General features: G+C 42.7%; 1 protein-coding gene across 2 annotated transcripts in view; it reads right to left on the reverse strand.

Annotated features, from left to right (window-relative positions):
• The window catches only part of Dnc (phosphodiesterase dunce), a 483414-nt gene that overhangs the window by 393968 nt on the left and 66402 nt on the right, over positions 1–23044 (reverse strand). Inside the window, exons 1-2 of one of the 2 annotated variants that reach the window (XM_076827797.1) lie at positions 16184–16580; positions 664–891 (exon numbers count right to left, since the gene is read on the reverse strand). The exons of the other annotated variant lie outside the window; for it this stretch is intronic. Of the exons in view, the coding sequence (XP_076683912.1) occupies positions 664–746 (83 nt within the window). The 5' untranslated portion in view covers positions 747–891; positions 16184–16580. Of the gene's footprint in view, positions 1–663; positions 892–16183; positions 16581–23044 lie in introns of those variants that run through there. 2 annotated transcript variants of the gene reach the window in all.

Genomic DNA, 23044 nt, shown 5'->3' on the forward strand with positions numbered 1-23044 from the left:
TCGTGACTCATAACCATTTATTTTAGCTCTGGTTCTATTTCCAACCACTTTGATAATTATACTTACAGGGGAACATATCGAAGTGACAATCACCGAGTTTAATGCGACTTTGATAGAAAGGAGTTCTTACAAAAATATTTTGACATGTATTCTTTTTATCGGCTGACATCCATGTTGAAGGGGTGAAAACAGCCCTCGAAGTTGAGGGTGAGAAACATGTTTGGTAAAATATCTTGGAAACTAGTAGAACTAGGAGAACGGTGTGAATTGCAAAATTGTTGACTTTCTAATCAGGAATACAGCTGTGTAAACAGATTCCAAAAAATTCACTCACTTATTTCATTCACTTCAATATGGTCCCTTGTTAGTCATATTTAACCGTCAGAAGATGAAGACAGAGACACTTCCCCAAAAATCATCCCAAGTATCTAAAACTTAATAACAGAAACCCAAGTCTTACAACAATAAACCTGCATTGTTAAATGTTTAATTAACTATCTTTTGACACAGGACATCCAAATAATTGCTTGATCGAGTAGTCAATGCTGCAAGCCCACAGACTTGCAAGAATGTCACTATGCGGTAAGTGTTTCCGTAGCTTAGAAGCTGCAGAATCGATTTCCCAAGACTTTTGGAAATCAGAAAAGGGTTTCATCCACTCACCGAACGTTGGCTAAGGTGTGCCTTCGGGACTTCAGGTTGTGGTAGCCGCGCAGCTCGCCGATGCTCCCCTGTTCGGCCTGCATCTTGGCCTGTGCAGTCGCAGCTGCAGTGGCGATCACGTGGTGCTGATGTCCAGGTGCACCTGACGTCGTGATACTTCTGCGCGATCGCCAACCCGTCCTGCTGCCGCCGCCGCCACTTGGTGTCGGCGATTTCTTCTGGTACGGCCTGCAAAATTCAGTCGCCGCCAATGCGGTCCAATTTTATATTCGGCCGCGTAGGTGCTTCAGCTGTCATGACTGGTCCCCTGGTCCTTCGTTACTTTGCTCCGCGACAACGTCTATTGGAGGTGGTAACACGCGTTTCCGGTCGGATCTGATGTAGGTGGTGTTTCAAGGAGATGATGAGGAGTTGGGGGAACTTGAGACAGATGGGGAAGGTGGTTGATGAGGAGATTGATATTGAAATTGAAGGGATATTGGAAGTGTAGGGTGTGCGCTGTACGTGCTTTTTAGGGAGGAGGTAATTAATTATCGGAACTTTAGGGGTCTCGGAGATTTCACAGTACAAGAGGTTTAAAGTTTTCGCGGGGTGTATTCAATAGTTTAGGGGTTTATAGTGTCTCAGATTGAAAACTTTTGGGATTGTTGTATACTATGTTGAATACTATAGCGGCCTTCGTGTCCCACGTGGAACACTGTAGGGGCCTTAGTGTCCCACGTGAAATGTTATAGGGGCCTTAGTGTCCCTCGTTAAATACTATAGGGGCCTTAGTGTTCCATGATAAATACTATAGGGAACTGTAGAGTTCTACGTTAAATACTGTAGGGGCCTTAGTGTCCCATGTGGATCGCTATAGGGGCCCACATGAAATAATTTAGGGGCCCGTAATGTCCCTTGTCACATACTTTACGGACCCGTAGTGTCCCATATTGAATACCATGGGAGACTATACAGTAGAGTCCCAAGTCAAATACTTTGAGGGCCTATAGCGTACCCCATGTGCAGCACTCAATGTCCAAGATCTAATTAAGTATAAACTCTTAACTCATCTTCAACCCTACCTTTAAATTTCGTCAACAAAATATGACAGAGGTGGTTAAGAAGAAAGTATCCCAGAAGAGCAGTAAGATAGTCGAGATTTTCACAGGCAAGCCTGACTAGATAAGTCGCTTCACTGTAACTGGTGTTACTTTATCAGATTTCTTTCCCCCCTCGATGAAACCCAAGAAACGTGTCAATTCTTAACGCGAATAAAGCAGAAGGAAACAAGAGCAGCCGTGGAAGTAATTCGCAAGCAAACTATCGCGCATTTGCCCAGCGAATACCAACTAAGGCAGTCAACTCGATGTTAATAAAACCAACGCCTCCTTCGAGTGAAGGATCCTGTTCCAGGATGCACCAATGGGCACTGTACTCGTATTAAATATTCATGAGGTCGAAGTAGCACCGTCTGACACCACTCCAACGCTGCTGCACGTGTTATACAGCAATATGGTATAAACAGATTGCCACGAAGTGCATAACAGAACTTCGTACGAAAATGATATAATCCTTCTAGGTCCACACGACATCATGTGCATCAATATTCTCGTCAACCTCTACTTATGGACCTGACAAGTCATGGAAGCTCAAACTTAACAGTTTCATAGCCAAAGAAACATAGTAAACTACATCGCACCAGTGGAAAACAGCCAAAAGGTGTTAGTCAACTTCGATCAGAGCTATGGTGAAATACGTCACCCAAAGCCTCAATTCTACGAGTCAAAGCTCAGTGCTACGAGCCAACTTACTAGTAGCAGTGGGTCTATGCTCCTGCTGAATATAGTGACTTCGTATAAAGTGTGTACGTCTTGGGAATACAGTAACAGCCTACTATAGACAGCTAATTTTCTATCCTCCAGTGTTAATATAATAAAAAATCTCCAGGTAAGCGGAAGGAATAATATTATGCTTGTGACCTGACAATTCTAACAATGCAAGCATCGAGTAGCAGCGAGATGGCGAATGCTGTATTAATAACACGAGAATGTTCAAGGCTGGAGTTGAATTCGACGAGCAAGCACCTCCATGCGTTGTATTAAGTAAACACAGACGGGAGGAAGATAAATATTTTCATTACATCCTGTTCTCTCTTAAACGTATGGTATACACAATGGAAAACAGAGATCTAATGAGTGGTTGGGAACAGCTGGCGACCGGCCAACCGGCCACGATTGACTTGGAGATCAACCAGACCCCTGTAGCTTCTTCCATGGTTCAAGTGGCTGTTGCTTGGGTAACAGTATCCTAGACGTCATAGGTTAAATGAATGCTGGTTGGGTAGTGGGAATTAGGCAGCGGTGAAGCTGTGGCTGACAGGCAATGACAAAATGGATAGCAATTGAGTCATCTGGGAACTGCTTTCAGTTTAGACCTGTTGGTGGGTGCATTTCACAGATGAGGGCAAAACGCGAGGTGCTAGCAATTGAGTCCTCTGTCAAACTTTCATCATAATGAAGAAGATTTTACTTGGATGTTTGATGGATGATCTAAATGCTACTTGATTTGTTAATCTCTCATGCTCTTTTGCAGATTCAACCACAAAGGCAGCAGAAGACTTTCAGTCGTAGTTAAAGGGACCTTCTTGTTAGTTATTGTTATACAGACCTTTTCAGTCAAAGTTAGGGTGACATTCTTCCTAGGGACACCTTATTCTGAATCACAACTAGGGAGACCTCAGTCATTGTTATGCACACCTTTTCCATCAAAGTTAGGGGGACCTTCACTGAATCATAAGTATTTAGCGACACCTTATTCTCAGTCACAACTAGGATCTCAGTCATACTTATACAGGTCTCATCAGTCATAATTGTGCAGACCATTTCGGTCAAAGTTGGGGGGGGCCTTCACTGAGCCACAACAAGGATCTCAGTCATATTTATACAGGTATTCTCAGTAATAATTGCGCAGGTCTTTTCTGTCAAAGCTAGTGTGACATTCCTCCCAGTTATAGTTCAGAACACCTGATTCTGAATCATTACTGGGGATATCTCAGTCATAGTTATGCAGACCTTTTCAGCTATAGTTAGGCAGGCTTTCTCAGGCACAGCTAGGAATTATTCTTAATATTTAGGATACTCTCCTCAGTCACATTTAGAGAGACTTCTTTCTCATTCATCCTTCTCAATCCTAAAATCACGAATCTCAGATCTCATTACCAATTCCTATTTACTTTTCCATCCAATTAAACCACAGAATTAGAAATCCACGGTACCAAACACCACAGAAGCGAAGTAGTGACTCATAATTAGCCACAACTCCCAGCCCGTAACTACCCCTAGCAACGCAAATACAATACCAATTACATAGAAGCAGATCAAGGAAAGCGTGTTTTCAAATTAAACCCGCGTCAAGCTCGCCCCTTTTTCCTCTCGCAGCGCGGTGCACGCGTAAATCCTCCAATTGAATAGCAAATGGGAATGGCGCGGTGCCGCGGGGGGATAAATACACGTGCATCAGCGTGCACAGTGATTGCCTCGAAAATGAAAACGGAGCTACACTGCCGGGTAAACGTGGCTTTTTCGAGCGAGCCGCGTATCAATAGCAGGCATTCTCTACCGTGATCGAATATCCACGAAATCAGCAGCTAGAGAAGTAATTCGCGAGTCCAGATACCATTGATCTGGAACGTTCCTTAACAATCAGAGAAAATAGCAAGTGGGATTCGCGAAAAAATCCCAATTACGATTTTTCTACTCCAATTGTAACGAAACCATTATTCTGTGATCCATACATCGCAAAGTATGAACCAATACCTAAGTTTGCCTCAGTTAACGCAGGTCCTCAGACCAAGCGCCTGAAAGTAACAAAGGAAATGAATTATTCCTTCTCATCTACTTGGAATTTTATTCAACTGAAACGAAAGGAGAATACATGGGCCATTGTTTTTTGCAAGCAGAGTTAAAAACGATGGAAGGAAGCTTTGCTACCACATGATTGATGTCAGCCCTCTGTCTACATGTCGGGTGCATGGAACAGAGGCTAGCAGGTCACAGAACCTGCAGTTTAACGCGTTCAACCTCGCCTGGGAAATTTGGATCGTTAGTTCCTAAGCTCCCCTGCTCTAAGGCGCCTTCCTTGAATGGCGAACACGGTCGTATCCATCAACACGGGAGTATAACGACGCCTCTACGTCGTAGGTGCGTTGAACATTGTCAGGGAGTGAGTTATCTTGGGTTGGGCGACGCTTTTCGACGCCATTATCGCCCGGTTGCACACGACGTGCTCCATCTCCTTGAAGCTGACGATGACGTACTTAGGTGGCAATGGGATGAAATCGAAGCCAGATCCAAGCAGCCATGTGCTGCAAGCTAGTACGTGGGAACACTTGGACGGTTAGCCAGACATTGGAGTTAAAACTTCGAGGAAGTAACATTCCTGAGAATTAAATGAACACTTTTCTGATCTAGTAGAACTATTAGATGGAACAATTAGAGGGCTCTTCTGCCCTTAAAACAGGAATTGGATGAAGGTATTTGTACCTTAGACTAAGATTTAAATTTTGCCGAAACGTGGAAGTTGTAAAGACAAGAAGAAAAGTCACTGAAAAATTACTAATCTTCTTCTTGGTAGACAAGCGCTTTAATTGACCAAGTTGTCGAGTACTAAAGGGCAGAGATAGGGCAAATTTTTATTTAAATAAAATTTCAAACCCAGCTTTGCCTAAATTAAGGGGTCACCCTAGTTTGACGCTCTGAAAATAAGACAATATTTGGGAATTTTTTAAAAGAAAAGTGTTGCGAATTATAATTCCAAATTTTCCACGTTTATTAATTGCCATTTGAAGAATACGCTCAAATTTTATTATGCAATAATAATAATTCTGTAGAAAGTTACAGTGATAGAAGTAAGAGGGTTTGGAAAGAAGTTTGTCAAACTAGGGTGACCCCTAATCAAGTTGATTAAATCCCGGAGGAACCCGAAAGGTGTAAAAAATGCGCGAACTAATCCGGATTTCAAAGGCAGCTCACCTGAATTAGGTAAACACAGGCAACTGAACCGGGATTCGAGATAAAGGGAAATTTTCGCGTCAATTAGGCGTGCGGCACAAATTGCAAATTGATCGGCTGCGTAACAACCGATGCACAATTCTGCCACCAATTATCGCCCTTTATGCTCAGTCACGATGGTTGCAGCGAACAGTCTCGCCCGGCGCAGTAACTATTTTCCCAGATTATCATCGCGAGAAGGCGCAGACATAATTGGCGAATCGCAGACCCCGCGAAAGCATTCCCCCTTATCGCGACGATCGATCTTCCCTGGCGGTGTTTCTGACACGAATTCGCTAGTGAACCAACATCAACAGGTTGCCCCGCGACGTGAAACAAGACTGCGACAGTTCGCCAACACGAACTTCGTGCAGACGAACAGCGTCAGATGCGACGCGACTGGTTTATTAGATCGACGATGGGACGCTATCGCTGGGATCCGGGTGGATCCCGCGGCTGAGTGCGACTTAAATACCGCGATCCTAGTGGCCCTTCCATCATAAGGTGTCAGAGAAGGAAAAGGGGGCGGCGCGATACCACGGAGTCCACAATTGCCAGAGATAGCTGAGCTGGAATTCTGCGAGCCTGATGGAATGAAACCTCTCAAGTTGTAATCCAATATATAATATTTAGTGTCCTATATATCGAAGTCTTGATACTTTTTCCTCCGCGCGATGTTCCAAGACGAGGCAGAGTAGAGAAGTCTGTAGGAGGATGCAAAAAATATTGTGGCATCATGAAGATCCTCACTTGGGGGTCCAAAGCGTTAACCAGAGGCAGCTGGTGTCAACCTGATAGACGACTGCCCATTAAAAAGTATGAATCATGTACTAAAATACCTATCGAGGGACGGGTCTAGATCCAGGGATAGTGCGACATAAGCTAGAAGCGTTTACGTCGATGAGGAATGGGGATGGGTATTATTAGAATCAAATTAGTCGTAATTAAGGACGAACTAGAAGCAGGTGCAGCAACTTCTCCTTCTAAAGCTGTCATACGACCCATAAAGCCGTCAGCAAATAATTTCTAAGAAGAATTTCGCAAGCACCCTCCCGAACGAAATGCTTCGGGACAGAATAGCTTGGATTCTGCAGGCTGGTGGCTGAAGCCCGCCGTAACGGTGAAGGAAATGGTCACTTTAAGCCCCGTTCATCCGTCATCAGCGCGACCAGAATTTCGTTTGGACCTGGCCCATCCATCCAGGAAATATACGACGCTGTTACCAGTTCGATGAGCGATTTCCTCGGCGCTCTAATTATACCGCGGTCCGTTTCAAAATTAGACAGGCGGCCAGCATTTATAGCGGGAAAGGAAAGTGACCCAACGTGGGGCTAATAATAGGCGCCATTATTTATAGCAATGCCGATTAAAGACTGGTAGGCAGGGATGGGGATGGAGACGCTTCGAATCGGGTAGAAAGAAATTCGAAACGTTCCTGCGCTTGGGAGCTGCGAAGTGTTCTAGCCACGTGAACTGAAAGCAGGCAGCTGGGTATCTAACTAGGCGACTACCTAGCCATCTGATCGCTTGAACTACTAGTTACCTATTCATTCGACGTACTGATAACTTCACTATCTGGTTGCATGACTGATTTCGTGTCACCTGATCAGATAACCACATTGATCTAACAGCAAACTAATTAAACACTCAACTGCAGAGATAGCCACCTGATCACCTGATCGGTTTCCTAATATCTAACCACCTGATCACCTGATCATTTTTCTGACATCTAACCACCTGATCACCTGATCATTTTTCTGACATCTAACCACCTGATCAGCTGACCATGTTCCTGATATCTAACCACTTAATCACTTCATCATTTTCCTACTATCTAAACATCTAATCACCTGATAATTTTCTAGATATTTCTAACCACCTGATCAGCTGATCATTTTACTAACATCTAACCACCTGATCAGCTGATCATTTTACTAACATCTAACCACCTGATCACCATTTTGCTAAAATTGAATCACCTGATCCTTTTCCGAGTATCAAATCACCTGATCACCTGATTATTTTCCTAATGTCTAACAACCTGATCACCTGATTATTTTCCTAATGTCTAACAACCTGATCACCTGATTATTTTCCTAATGTCTAACAACCTGATCACTTGACTACTGGTCATCTAGCCGCCTGTCCCCTTATCGATCAACCGCCTAACCCTTTGCCCCCGTTCACTGCCACACGTTGGCTATCAATTTTCGTTTCTTTCCCACGAACTCCGCCAATAACTAGGTCATAGTAGCAAAATACCCGAAATTTACATCACAAAAGGTGCAACCATCGCTCCGCGACTTTGTGCAGAGCAGAGCATTTTCGGACTGTTGTGCTCGTTGTTCTCCTAAAAAAAAAGGGGTTTCTCTAAGCAGAAAATGTTCGGCAACCAAGAGCTCCCGTGCGTTCACGCGGGAATTTGCTTGCGCACCGCGGGCGGAACAATGCACGCGTGGACAGCTACTGTCCGACGGCTTCCCCCTGAAGCTCCCTTTTGTCGCCGGCAAACGGGACGGGAAATTTTCGGGCGCAATAAAACCGTGCGCTCCCGTTTAATTACCAGGGGAGGCCGGCGGGTAGAACACACGGCGCCGCGCACCTGTTATTTCCCGCGAAAGTTACGTCGTATCGACGCAAGCCTCCAATTATGGGGCAGCCTCGGATGGAATGTCAACAGTTCTTTAATTATCGGTGGCCGTTCAGCGAGATTCATTAATGCGCGGGTACGGAGTTCCCGTGAAAAATTGCTAACCCCTCGTGCACGGCTTTCGACCAATTATCGGTCGATACGTGAGGGTTATTTGTGATGAGTACGTTGCCGAGTACTATCGTCTTTAATGTCTATTGAAGTGCCTCTGTGTCGATGAGATATCGATTGTGTTGTAGGTTGATTACGTAATTAATGTTGACTGATTCTGTAAACGTGATGATGTTTATATTACAGGGCTACGCCTGAGCTAGCTCTGGGATACACTCAAGCACGGTTTATGGTATTGGCTGGGCTAGAACGAGACTAGTAGGTCTCCTTAGGTCTCCTTAGGTCTCCTTAGGTCCCCTTAGGTCCACACTAGGTCCCAATAGGTCCTCATTAGGTCCACACTAGGTCCCAATAGGTCCTCATTAGGTCCACACTAGGTCCCAATAGGTCCTGATTAGGTCGACACTAGGTCCCAATAGGTCCTCATTAGGTCCACACTAGGTCTCGACTTAACTTATGAAACCAACTTAGCAATATTCAAGAATCAGTAACTCACAGAAATATTTAATCCATTAACGAAAGCTTTCCAAACATTCTCTCACCACAAAGTGTTCAGAATTCAAGAGGTACAGATTATTGACTTTCACGTAGCAATGCGTGAAGAAACTTTATTCTACTACGATGAGAGATTGTCAATTCCAATGTACAACTCTCTGCGAACCTATGCTTTGTGTATTTAATACGTCAAACCTGGTCCAGTTCTTTTCACCAGGATTATCAACATTTTTCCCCTTCTGTTCCCTATTCCCATTCCTGACATCACAATGCGCGCACATGTCGCCATTTTACAGAGAATATTACGCGACTGCTAGTTGTAATATTTCAAAGTCAATAATGACGGAAAAAGATCTCGAGCTGGTGGCTCTCGAAACCAGAATCGATGGCAGCGTCGACTTTAAAGTTTGCAGAACTCTTGAATTTTCTGGTTACTTCGTGAAACCCTCTCGTCCCGATTGGGCATGGTATAGAAATTAATTGTATAGTGCAAATTTGAGCTCTTGAACGGCGACTGTAGGGGAAAGAAACTGGTAACGTGACAAAGTTTTGCAGCAGACGTGGACGATGTAGAACAGGATGTTTCTTCTACCGCAGAATGGAAGTTATTGTGTAAGCGTGGAGTAACGTTCAAACTTTTATTTAACGGACAGCCGAGTGAATCGCGGCGACTTGGCGGAAATGCCCTATTCACTGTCTTGGGAGTTTTCAGCGAGCAAGGAAAATGGAATTTGGAAGTTGGAAAAATTCGAAAGGGCAAAGTTGATACGACCCAATACGACGCTCGTTCACTCGGGCACATTTACAACTTTCTCCTGGCTTTCCAGCGGAGGCCACGACACTCTGAAGGAGTTAACGTCGAAGTGAATCGATGCAGGAAGTTTTTAGGTCGCGTTAGACAGAATATGCACTTCTTTGACGTGGCCACTATTTTCGATATTTCAATTTTATTGACAACACAAATACTACTGGAACATACTATGGAAGGTAATATGAAATTATTTATAGAATATTTCAATTTTTGGTAGATTATTTGCCTTGCTACCAAAGCACATAGTGAAGTATTGGGGTATTTAACGTTGGACTATGTAGTAACCTAGTAGTGAACTATATAAGTACCCAACTATTGAACTAGCGAACTATAGAAGTACTCAACTATTGGACTATTCAATAACCTACTAGTGAACTATACAAATACCCAATCATTGAATTAGTGAACTATACAAGTACTCAACTATTGGACTATGCAGTAAATTATACAAATCTAACTGCAGTACCACACTACTTAGTAAATTGTACAAGTATCCAACTATTGAATTATTCAAATTTTGAACTACTAAATTTTCAATCTAGTAATCTACAGATGTACCCAAATATCCAGCTACTCAACTACTAAAGTATCCAGTCACCCATCTGTCCAACTACTCTAGTACCCAATTAGGCAACTATGCTACTATTCCACTATTGTATTACCATACATTCAACTACCTAAATATATAAATACCTAACCGTAAAAACACATGAAATACCCAACTATTGAATTAGCCATTTACACATGAAACTACACAACTATTTAAATACCAAAGTACCCAACTATTGAACTGCCTAGTAGTCTAATTATCCAAGTATTGAATCACCTAGTTGTCTAATTACCCAACTATTGAAATACGTAGTAGTCTAATTTCCAATCTATCTCATTAACTACTATTTTTACAGCCCTAATGAGATGTTAAATTAATTTTCAGTCAGAGTTGTGGCTGAAAAGGATATCTCTGTTTCATGTGGAATAAAATCAGCACCGATACTCAGATTTTTTTTAAACAATAACATTCCTTCAAGGATAGAATGTCTAACCATTTTCAAAGAAGAAACATGGAAAACATTGATGGTTCAACGAATGACAGCTCTGAAATGCTGGATAGCTTTCAGATGTCGAATCCGAAGTGCGTTGCTTGTACAGAAACGGCGAGTGGATTCTGTCCTCGAGAGCCGTGTGCATAGCATCTCCTCGAGCATCTTCAGCATCGTATTGCAGAGTTCTCGATAAACGTCTAAAAGCACTTATTGTAGCTCGCAATGGTATCAATACCACGCTTGGAAACAGATTTATACTTGGAACGGTCTCGACAGTGCACATAACGTCGTTGGAGGCGTACACCTTGTTGAGTATCTTCCTTAAATTCTAAAATCAGCACGAGGCAACGAAAAATACTTTCCAAACGAATTTCTTACAACATAATTTCGAACAAAATTTAAATTAAAAGACCCTGAATACATTATAAATATTCGATAGGAAATTCCATTCCAAAATTCCTCTTTCAACACATACCTAAAAGACAAAAAAAAATAACTACTAGGGAATTCCACACGCCAGCAATATTTTTCTCATTTCACACTCTGATGGAAGAATTTCAATCAACTGAAAAGTCGAATAGAAGAATTTCTAAAGAATTCTGGATAAATACCTTTTCTCGCGATTTTTAATACTCTCGACACGGAGTCCTAGACAAGAACTTCCTCAGCTGCATGGAACAATTAAAGCACCTAGCCACGAAGGAATTTTTAAAAAATTCTAATTGAGTGGCGTTACTGCCAGCAAAACCTCCCTCTAAAAATTCAATTAAGAGAAACATTTAATAAAACGCACGGCTCCGTTGGGCAGAGCACCCTAGTACCCCTGTATCTGAGATGTCTCGGTAATCCAATACGTTTTATTGGATATCCGATGCCGATAACCATTAACGCAAAACCGATACGGGATCATCATTACTGCCAGGGCCACCGCAACTACAGGCGGAACACCATAATCAGGACTAAGCAAGCAGCAATATCGAACAAGCCATTTCCTCTTGGATCCACTCGCGTGTGTACACGTGTAGATCACTAGTGGTACAACTAGGGACACGGGGGCGGTACGGAAACGTCAAATGAAAAGGAATTGCCTTCGTTTAATTACAATTTGATCGATTGCGCCGTCATTCTATGGGAAAGTGGTGTAATTTATTACAGGTGTACAGGGTGTTTCAAAAGAGGGGTTCTGGATTTAGTGAGTAGTTGGTACTCATTATATGTAGGAAGAAATTCCTAATCATCATGGTTTGTTTTATCAAAATTTGCCTGATTGGAATTGGGGAGGCGTTAATTATGGTAACACATGCTCACTTAGAAAATTTAAATTTATACATAGAAACTTAATATTTGCGTTTAATAGAGGTGTACTGTGGAGACCTAGAATGTTTTACCGACAGATGGCGCTACTGGCGATCTCATTGGCACTATGGCGTATGGGCTTGTGGCTTAACCTCAAACATTAAAAATTCTAAATTGAGTTCTATGCATATTTCGAGTATGTTGAAGATTTAGGACATATATTTTTATGAAATTGCTGTTTCGAAGACCCCGATTCGTCCCTAAAAACACCCACACATAGTTTCTCCGTCACTTTTGGGATACAGTTATAGAAAACATAGGTCTTCTTGCAGGAAAAGATGAAGTTACAAATTACTTCTGGAAAACTTGATGGATGATATTTTATTATTTATGTGACAAAGATACAGCAAGCAAAATTCATTTTGGTGCAAAGAGCTTCATTCACTTCCTGAGTGCTTTGAGATTTTTGTATCACCCTGTATATGCGGAAGTCTACAACGGATAGTCGATGCAAATTTGAACGTGGTCACGATGAAGCAGGCGAAAAATGAATGTTATTTCGATAGTTGATTGAAGTACCCGCGAATAGACTACGGCGTTCCAGAATTATTTATCGACTTCCGTTTCAATTTTCGCGTCGAATCGACAGGGAATCATTTCATTCCACAACTCGTTTCTGACGACAAAATTTTTATATGATGGTTGACTATTGATGCAACTTTATTATCGGATCTTTGAGAAAAATTTTCTGTGCAAAATTGGTAATATTTAACATCAGACTATTTACATAAATAATAGACTGCATTTCAGTTTCATTACCTACTTATAGAAGTTCAATATCTTTTCATGAGAAAAACCACTTTTCCCTTAGAGTATTAAAATTTCTTTACATCCGTGTGCATCTTCCTAAAAGGATTTTCTAATTTCATCTTCTCCTAAAGTAAAATATTTACCCAATTCCAACAAGTTTCATTACAGAAATTACCTACTTACAATAGTGCAGCATAATTTTTTTCCTCGGCCTTCTCATAAAATTACTCTACAATTTTATCTTCTAAAAAAAATTAATTTATTCATTTGAAAAATTACCCCTTCCTTAATCCACCATAATTATTCTTCCCTCGACCTTCTCACCAAATTACCCTACAATATCATCTTCTCCCGGGAAAAAAATTACTTCATCCCCGCAAATTCTTATTACAAAAATTACTCAGAATTGACTACCCCATTTTCTTTCATCCCTCAGAATGGCACCAACACTCAATTTCAAGGAATTCAAAACTCCCGTGTGACAGTTTGACAACCACCCCTCCTGCAATCTGTAAACCAGTGGAATATTCTTTTTCCGAACTACCCTGTATGAAAACACACCCTTGGTGGAGGATTTGTTTTAACGAAGGCCTCGTTAAAAGGGACCTGTCTACGCGGATAAATTCACTTCTCTTTTATTTCCTTCATCTGCCCTGGTCTCGTCGAGTGTGCGCTTTGCATATTCGAGATTCAATCGGTGCACTGCAAGTGCGCGTGTGAAGCATGCAGTCGCAATTGCGGCGAAGGAACTGCGGTACAATTTACAATAGCCAAGGAACAGATTGAACCACCTGTTCAAATTTTCCTTTAACTCTATGAAGCTTCCTACCCTTTTTCTTTTCTTTTCCCTTCTCTTACTCTGTACCTTCCCTTGAAGGAGTCTTCTTTTGTCACCCGTGCCCTTTCTTCCCACTTCTATTTTCCCACTCCACTTCTATTTTCATTTCTTCCTCTCTAAATTCGATTTTCTCTTCAGTAGATTTATTTAAAGGAATTCCTCCTGCACCCCTTTTTGTCTACTCTCACGCTTCGTTCCACCCCTTATTAGTCCCTATAGTCTATAAAATGTATAATGCCGAGATAACAGGCAGCAAAGCTCCATAAAAACGCCACCGCATAAAGGGAAAGAATCTCTCGCCCCCTCGACTAATAAAACACCCTTCATATTCAGAAATCCCTTTCAAACCCGTGGAGCATTAATTCACCAGACGCTGGCCATTATCTCGACGCACTAAATAATTCATTGAATATAAAATTCAATGTCAAACGCGTGGCATCCAAGCATCCCCGAGCGAATACCACCCCGTAAAACTCGACTACCACAAGAAGGGACCTGCCTGATGTTGAGCAGGAAAAAATAGTACCACTTCGTCCAAGATCGACGACATTCGACTGGGGCCATCTTGGAGACGTTCCCCAGTCCCGGGGTATTTTTTATGCCGCAACATCTAATTTACGGGGGCGGGTTCCATCTATCATTCATCCCCCTCTCAGTTTCGCTGGGCTTTCATTCCTCTCGTAATTCGACACGCTCCGTTTTCTCATCCATTTTCGAGCTATGCCCGCACGCAGCCCTCTTTATTGCTTTCGGGGTGCAAGGAGGGCGTGGGTGGAGGGCGAAAATACACGACATCGACGAAAACAGATAGGTAGTAGCAAGCGTTCCACGTCGAGTTAGACACCGTGAGAGCCGATAGTAGTAGAGTTTTTTGAGCTGTCGATTTATTGATGGTGTAGCTCATGGGACCCAGCTACTACGAAGTTTCAGCTCTGCCCGACGATCTCGCGGACGTCGAACGCCGGAGGTCGACAACAAGTCGATCGTTTTCTCGTTTTGGTAACTACGATATCGCTGGAGCTAATGGCCCCAGCATGGAGCTGCTTTCGTAGCTAGGTACCAAGGTACCAGGGATCAGAATTGGGGGTAGGGGTTAATTGCCATAGTTGGGCTTCAGATTTACAGAATTATTTGGGAAATATAAGAATCGGATATTCAATTGGATATGCGGCTTCTGTGGTTGCTATTAGAAGTAATACAGTGGCGTACAGGGATAGGTGAAGTGTTACCCTTCAGGGAAACTGTGGGTACCTAACTTATCCCTATATAATCTCAGCCATTCCCAGAAGAATAGACAAGTCTTAACTAAGTTAAAGCAAACTGAAGCTATCTATGCTTGAAACTTGGATCTAGACAACTTCGAACTGAGCCACAAATCTCATCTGCGACCTGGTGACATTCTTGGTTAGACCATTACTAAATATTATTAATGTTCAATACTTTCTTCTATTTCCATTGCTTTATAAGAAATTTAGCTAAATGGATCCCTGGGTCATTGTGCCTCCTAAACGTGAATATTAAATTAATTATGTGTATAAGTTTTTTTTTTGTTAGTGCTGCTGTGTAAGATGCACAGCACTGAGTTAATAGGGATTCATGAGAAGCAGTCATCACATGGATGTACTGTGTGGAGGGTCCGTCAGGAAACGTGAAAATGGGCATCCCGAGGCACAGCTTTTACTCTTTCGTGTCAGGTCGGGGGAATAAGAGAACTCGAAAGTAGCTTCCAGGCACGTGTGACCCAACAGGGAAAGTTCGTCCACCTAAACGCTGTTATCGCAGCAACAGATGTCCGGAACTTTTCGGGGAGGCTGGAACACTTTCCTGCTCCTCGACTTGAAGTCTTACAAGCATATGCAATATGTATTATAATGATTCTTTTAACACAGCACCAAAGTTGGCCACTAATTCCTCGGAAGATTTAGAGGTCTATGCAAGCTGCGTGGATTGGGGTATATTTTTAATTCGATGTAACAAAAGTAACTGCGGAGTGGTATTGATCACCAATCCAGTTTTCCAACATTTCAACTCCATCACGTATTTCCAAGCCCCTACTAAACCTTTAAATAAAAATAACAACTGCAGCAAAGCCGAATTGAATTACAGTACTTCAATTAAACAAAAACATACAGCGGCAGAGACGAATTTCCATCAATTTCAAAGTTACTCAAAGTGAATTTCCATTTTCAAACTGTTCCTATATTGATTGACCAGCAGGCAATGGTTTCTGCTTGAAACGTGGCTATAACACGCAAATAGCTAAAACCAGAATATTTCCCTACCCAAAATAAACGAAGAACCTATTTCCGCGTTAACTGTTCTACCCCCACACCCCAAAACCGCGAAACCAACATCGTTTGTGCGGAGCAATGCACGAAGGACCAAAGGGACCACCACTGTCAGCCCCTGTAACGAGAAAATAATGATTCCACTGACCTCTCCTTGGTGTTTCGGCCGTCCTCATCATCCTCTTCCTCGATATCGTGCAGCCTGGGGCTGAGTCGGTGCTGGGTGCCACCCTCCTTCGAGAAATCCTCCTTCTCCGGTCGGATCTGCTCGACCACCTTCTCGTCAAGGTCGTCCAGGTCCTCGTCGAGGATACTCACAGGTGCCAATTCTTTGGCAAGCACTACAGGCAGCTTCTGTGGTTGATGTTGCACCTTCTGCTGCGGATGTTGCTGTTGCGGCTGGCTGGGCTGATGTTGTTGCTGGTACTTGTGGCCAATGGAGCCCTTCTTGGCCTCGGGGGTGGCCCCCGAGACAGCTGCACCACCCCCACCCCCGCCGCCACCGGCGCACGGCAGGCAGCAAGACCACGCGCCCCCCACCTCGACACCCTAGCGCCACTCAACGTCAAAACATCCAGGGCCGGCTGCACCAGGCTCTCCACGAACCCTTCTGCACCACCACGAGTTGCTCCCAGCTTCGTTGGGGACGCTCTTCGTGGGCTACATTACCCTGCTTTCGCGGAGAATGGGGTTAGACCTGGTCCGCGGTACCCGACACCCTCTTCCTTTGGGTGTTCTGGGATTCTTGGAGTTGCACTGAGGTTTCCGGATGAGTATTAGCTCCCTTTTGGAGGAGGGCTCTCAGTCCAGGTCAATTGCACTGCACTCTTTAGGAGTTCTTGGCTTCAAGAGTGGGATTAGCTATGGTCCAGGTTCTCCAACCCCTCGTTCCTTGATATGTTCTGGGATTTCTGAGATTGAAGTGGTGTATCCTAGCTTCCTCTTAGACTTAAATTCAGCTTGGTATTATGGTGTTGCTCTGTTGAGGAGCTTCTGACTGCAGGTGAAGTGAGTTTGGACCTGGTCCAGGTCCGCAAACTCTTTACCTGAGGATAATCTATGGTTTGCTGACGTGATCTGGTTGTTGTTGGACGAGGGCCTTCAGAATTGGTTGGTAGCAGTTGTTTTACTCCGTTCAGAGGCCTCCGTCATCAAGCACACTGAGAGTTGGTATGGGGACCTAACTACACAAGGATTCCTGAGGTTAATTTGAGGTTCTCTGAACTGTCCTGTGGTCTCTTCATTGGTGTCTGTTTTAGTCAAACATTGTTCAGATTCCTTGACACTAATCTCTTTGAGGTGCTGCGGGATTCTTTGGGATTTAGTGAGGATTTCTCATGTATTTCAGCTGCCTATTAGACGAGCACCTTCGGATTATTCAATTTGGAATTAGTTAGACTGGTCTACTCAGAGGTCTTCCCTCGCTGTACCCTTATTGGGTTCAGTTTGCTTGGATGGTCCTATCCTGCTTGAATCTTCAGCTTGTTTTGCTTCTCGAAGATATATTCTGAGTCACGGGATTGCTGTACTTTTGTTCATATAACTTTCAAGTTACTTGGCAAATCCCTAGTCTAATGTGCCAATCTAGATAGTTTCCCTTTAAAATCTTGTAATTTAGACAGTTAAGCTCCTAGGCTCTAATGAGACCCAGGACACGTGGACCTGAACACTTTTTGAAATGATTCGATACCCCTTCAGGCTGCTCTTGACTCTGCAGAGTATCAAATTTCGTGGAACAGTCTCCTTATCTTTTCCTGTCTTTCCTATGAATACAAATTGCAACGTGCCTCCAGCTCACATAATTGAGAACTCTTCCAAGTGACTTCATAAACTAGGAAACTCGTTCCTGTCTACATCCCTTGTTCCTTATTGCTCCGGTCTAGGGTTAATGAACCATAACAGACGTTCCCTTTATCTTTAAAACAATGTTCGTACCTCTGAGGCTGGTTAAGATACCTTGAAGGAGAACTCAAGCGTCTTTTACACTTGCTTGCTTCTGTCTGGTTCGTGGAGTCGTCCTTGATGCCTTCAAGCTTTATCCATAGGTCGCTGCACTTGATAAACTTCTAGCTGAAAATTGCATCAGCTTTATATTTTATATGATAGATTCTCTTGGCAAGGTTTCATATAATACTTGTATTATTAAAACACGAAAGCTCCCAATTCTTCTTGAATCGTTAAGCTGATAGCTCCAAGTACAAAGTGTCTAAAGTGAAGTTCTAATTACCCGATGACGTTATAGGCCCTTTTTCTGTTCACGTATAAAATTTTAGTGGTGATCAAAGTTCAGTGAGAGTGTCATGAAACGGGATATCAAAGAAGCCTGCGAATTTGTAAAAGGTACTTTAAAGCTGTAGCCACTTGGCGAATACTCTTGACAGTTCTTAGAAGTTGAGGAAATTTCTAGGTCGTTCTGACATGTTCGAACATTTCTCTGAATCTCATTCAAGATCGTTTCTATTCGGTTCCATACCATTTACATCGAACTTCGTGCAGGAACATCCGACTACGACGAATAAGCTTCACTTCCAGAGGTTCGCTGTCCCCAAAATGTTCACGAATATGTCCCTCCGAGAACTTCGAAGGGTAGTGCCAGTCAATTTCTACATACGAACATTGACTAATCGTCTAATGATTACCCTGAAGAGACTGTAAACCGTGGAAAAATCGCAGATCCTCGAGCTAGCTCTCGCACATCAACTAGGACACTGATTACACACATAGATCTACCAGGTTACTGAAAGTCCTTAACGCTACTGCTTTTAGAAACACACTATCACGACAGAGATTTATCTAGCTTCTACCTGGTTCTCCGATTACACAAACGTGGACAGGATTCGGTAAAGGAACCTGCACATTTGTAGGAGTCTCCTCGTCAACAAACACCAATTGCTCACTGTTTGCACCTGGATGCGATTAGAGTTCCTTAAATCACGATTCACCAGAATAGTTACTTCCTCAGCGAGTGAACACACTGGCAGGTCGCGATGGGGCGAGTTTAAGTCTGTTTGACGAACTCTGAAGCAGTGGTATGAAGGTACCAGGACACTATACCACTGCTTTCTCTTCCGTCCTCCGTAGCCAAAGCTTCCCTGCCTTGACGTTCACCGTATAAGCCCACTGAGAAACGAGGAAACTGCAGTGTAGCCTCCAGTAAGCGCTTCTCGTCAGAAACGGCTTGCGTCGACCTCCCAATGAGGGATGAAAATGGCCAAGCAGAGTCAATGGAGGTTTCCCAGGACAGTGAAGCTTCTCCAAGCTGTTTTAGACTCCTAGCCACAAACAGGGCCGTTTGAAGAGGTAGTTTGGCACAGGGCTGCGTAGAAAAGGTGCATAGAAAGCGGCTGCTGCTGTGGGATAGTCCGCGCGACGATGACTCTGGGTCCTCAGGAATATTCCCGCGTTCCTTTTCGGCGGAGCAGTGTGCTGGTGCCAGCGTTGAGCGGAACACAAAACTGATTGTCGATGGTGAAGGGGCCGTACAGCCGCGCGGTGATCTGGTTCGCCGCTAACAATGCTTTCGCATCGATTCTCTGCAAGATTTGTCCGGTTAGCTCGCAAATCCGTTTGTATTGGTAAGGCAGAGCGATAGAGAGAGAGACGAGTTGCATCACCTGGTGAGTTTTTTCGCGTAAGGGGGAGTGCACTGTGGCATATGGATACAAGGATAGTAATTTTAATTTAGTATTGCGTTTCGTTGTATTCAGTTTTATGTTGCATCAGAGACATACTATTAACTATCTGGGGGATGGCTATACTATGGTACGTCGTACTGTAGGACGCCATACTATGGAACACCACACTGTAGGACGCCATACTACGAAATACCACACTGTAGGGCTCCATACTATGGAACACCACACTGCAGGACGCCCTACTATGAAATACCACACTGTAGGGCTCCATACTATGGAACACCACACTGTGGAACGTCATACTGTGAAATACCATACTGTAGAACGCCATACTACCGAACACCACGCTGTAGGACGCCATACTATGAAATACCACACTGTAGGGCTCCATACTATGGAACACCACACTGTAGAACGTCATACTGTGACATACCATACTGTAGAACGCTATACTACGGAACACCACACTGTAGGACGCTATACTACGAAATACCACACTGTAGGGCTCCATACTATGGAACACCACACTGTAGAACGTCATACTGTGAAATACCATACTGTAGAACGCCATACTACGGAACACCACACTTTAGGACGCCCTACTATGAAATACCACACGGTAGGGCTCCATACTATGGAACACCACACTGTAGAACGTCATACTATGAAATACCATACTGTAGAACGCCATACTACGGAACACCACACTGTAGGACGCCATACTATGGAACACCACACTGTAGGGCTCCATACTATGGAACACCACACTGTAGAACGTCATACTGTGAAATACCATACTGTAGAACGCCCTACTACGGAACACCACACTTTAGGACGCCCTACTATGAAATACCACACTGTAGGGCTCCATACTATGGAACACCACACTGTAGAACGTCATACTATGAAATACCATACTGTAGAACGCCATACTACGGAACACCACACTGTAGGAAGCCATAATATGGAACACTACACTATTGAACTCAGGGCCGGATTAAGATATTTGGGTCCCGGGGCTATTAAACCTTCGAGGGCCCCATTGGTTGAGAAGTGGGAGAGGGGATGTAAACTTTTTTTTGATAAAGCGTACATTAAAATAAAATGAATCCTCAACAATTGAAAATTATTCTAAATAAAATTAACTAATATTTAATCATAACGGAAAATAATAATTTACAAATAATAATAATATTGAAAGAATCGGAAAGATATTTTAAAATAAACTTTTAGTGCGATTTCTAATTATTTCAAAGAGGAAGTGATAAACAAAATATTATTAAATTATTTGTTCTCATAAAAGGAAGGTTTAGAACGGGGCCATATAATAATTAAACTTTTATTTTTCCAAATACGTTTAGAAGGCAAGCCGTTCATTTTCCATCCGATGAAACGCGAAATGTATAGGATATGACAGCGTTATGCCATTTATGACACTCTGATGGCTCCTATCCTCGAAATATCAAGCATTCGTCGATTCTCCTATAATATTCGACGTCTGTTCGAGTAGGAAATCGAGTTGTGCCGTTCGACTGTTCGATATTAGTCTGGTAGAAATCAATATTCGAGAACGGTTATCCTTGGGAAACGAATAGAAAATCTGATAGCCAACACTCGATCTGGAACATGATCTTTTTGCGTTAGCTACTTTTGCCTAGCAATATGTGTTGCAAAGATTTACGTATACAGCTTCTAATTTGCATTGATTAAAGCGTCGTGCTAACTTTTCCCACCCACTGCGCTTTGATAAACGTAAAATTCGATCAGAGATGCAATATTAATGAGCACTTAGTCACAGCAAGGATTAGGGGCTCTTGCTAAGCGCGGGATTAATAATGGGCTTCCATGTGCTGCAAATTACACAGATGTACCGCGGGAGGTAATGCAGTAAACTAGTTTAATTTTTTATTAACTTTAAAGTCGCAGTATTCGCACGTGCATTTACACGTGTACCAAACTAAAAGACAATAATGCAGCTGAATTTGCAAATTAACGTTATCAGGAGTAAATAAAAAATTTCGGAGGCGTAATAATTTTCAAATTAGCAAACAGACGGAATAACTCTTAAACGGAGAAACACGATGACAGCAAATTTTGCAAATAAATTAATTTAAGATTCAACCAATCAGACGAGAACCTAGTTCTTATTTAATCGTGACAAATTGAATGGCAGCATAGACGCTATTTTTCGATGAAACGTAAATCATTCGCGACGTCCAATAACCACGGCCCCCGCGCCCGACTTTATAAATAAATTACGAGGAACGGATCTCATTTGCTGGCTATCTAAAATGTCACGAAACTAATCGTTACGTCGCGACGTTCAATTACAAGCGGCCACTTGACATTTCTCAGCGAAATATTCCCGCGTCTCCGCCACAAGGATCTATTTTTTCGCTCCGTTTTTTTTTTTTTTTTTTTTTGCCAGGCGGACGACGAGTCAAAGTGAATTAAATTCGCGGCGATCTCGCCGCGTAATTTCATAATTAACACCGACTCCCTGAGATTGTCACATCCCATAAAATCGTTTCGTCTGATTAAAAAACCAAATTGGGATTAACCGCGGTGATTTCCATCGGGATTTAATCCCTCACTTCTCGAATAAGTTACTGTCCAATTGGATCCATTAATCCTCGAAAGCTGAAGGACTGCGCGTTACCATTTTATCATATTACTCTTAAAACCAGTGAATTATTTAATCTATCATAGTAGATTGGAAAAAGCACTGCTCTTTCGTGTATTTGCAATAAAAACAAGACACAAAATATAACAATGGTTACAAAATTTTATGAGTTTTATTAAATTTGCATGAGATGTCATCGAAAAATTTCCTCCTTCTTCGGTTACTGAAAGTATACACAACGATTTAAATTATTCCACAAATCCTTCAGTGCATCTTTGAGGTTATGTCACGTGATACTAGTCCGCCATATTGTCGAGCACATAACGAGGGCGTAAGACTATTCAGTATCGACCGAGCTTTTGGCTTTTATTGCATATCTTGGGTAAATGTTACTTTATAAAAATAATAAAAATAAACTTCGATGTCTTATTGTAAATAATAAAAAATTTAATGAAAAAATTCCTATCTCTTTTAATAATAATATGATTCTAGGAATTTCGACTGTAGGGTTCAATTTCACTTTTAATTAATTTTAACGTTTGCAATAAGAATAAATACTCATTTGAATAAATGGACGTCACGCCAGGTTCGCCCGCGAAATGGCGCGCCCCAGTCACCGCGAACCGATGTAATTAAAGGGTGACCAGGACGAGGCTGGAATTTTTCATTTTCCCGCAATCCGCGCCAGTTTTTATTAACCATTAGCCCGTAAATTGCCTGGAAAGCGCGACCACATCTTCGTGGATGCTCT

The sequence above is a fragment of the Andrena cerasifolii genome, chromosome 15 (genome assembly GCF_050908995.1).
Source record: "Andrena cerasifolii isolate SP2316 chromosome 15, iyAndCera1_principal, whole genome shotgun sequence".
NCBI classification, from domain to species: Eukaryota; Metazoa; Arthropoda; class Insecta; order Hymenoptera; family Andrenidae; genus Andrena; species Andrena cerasifolii.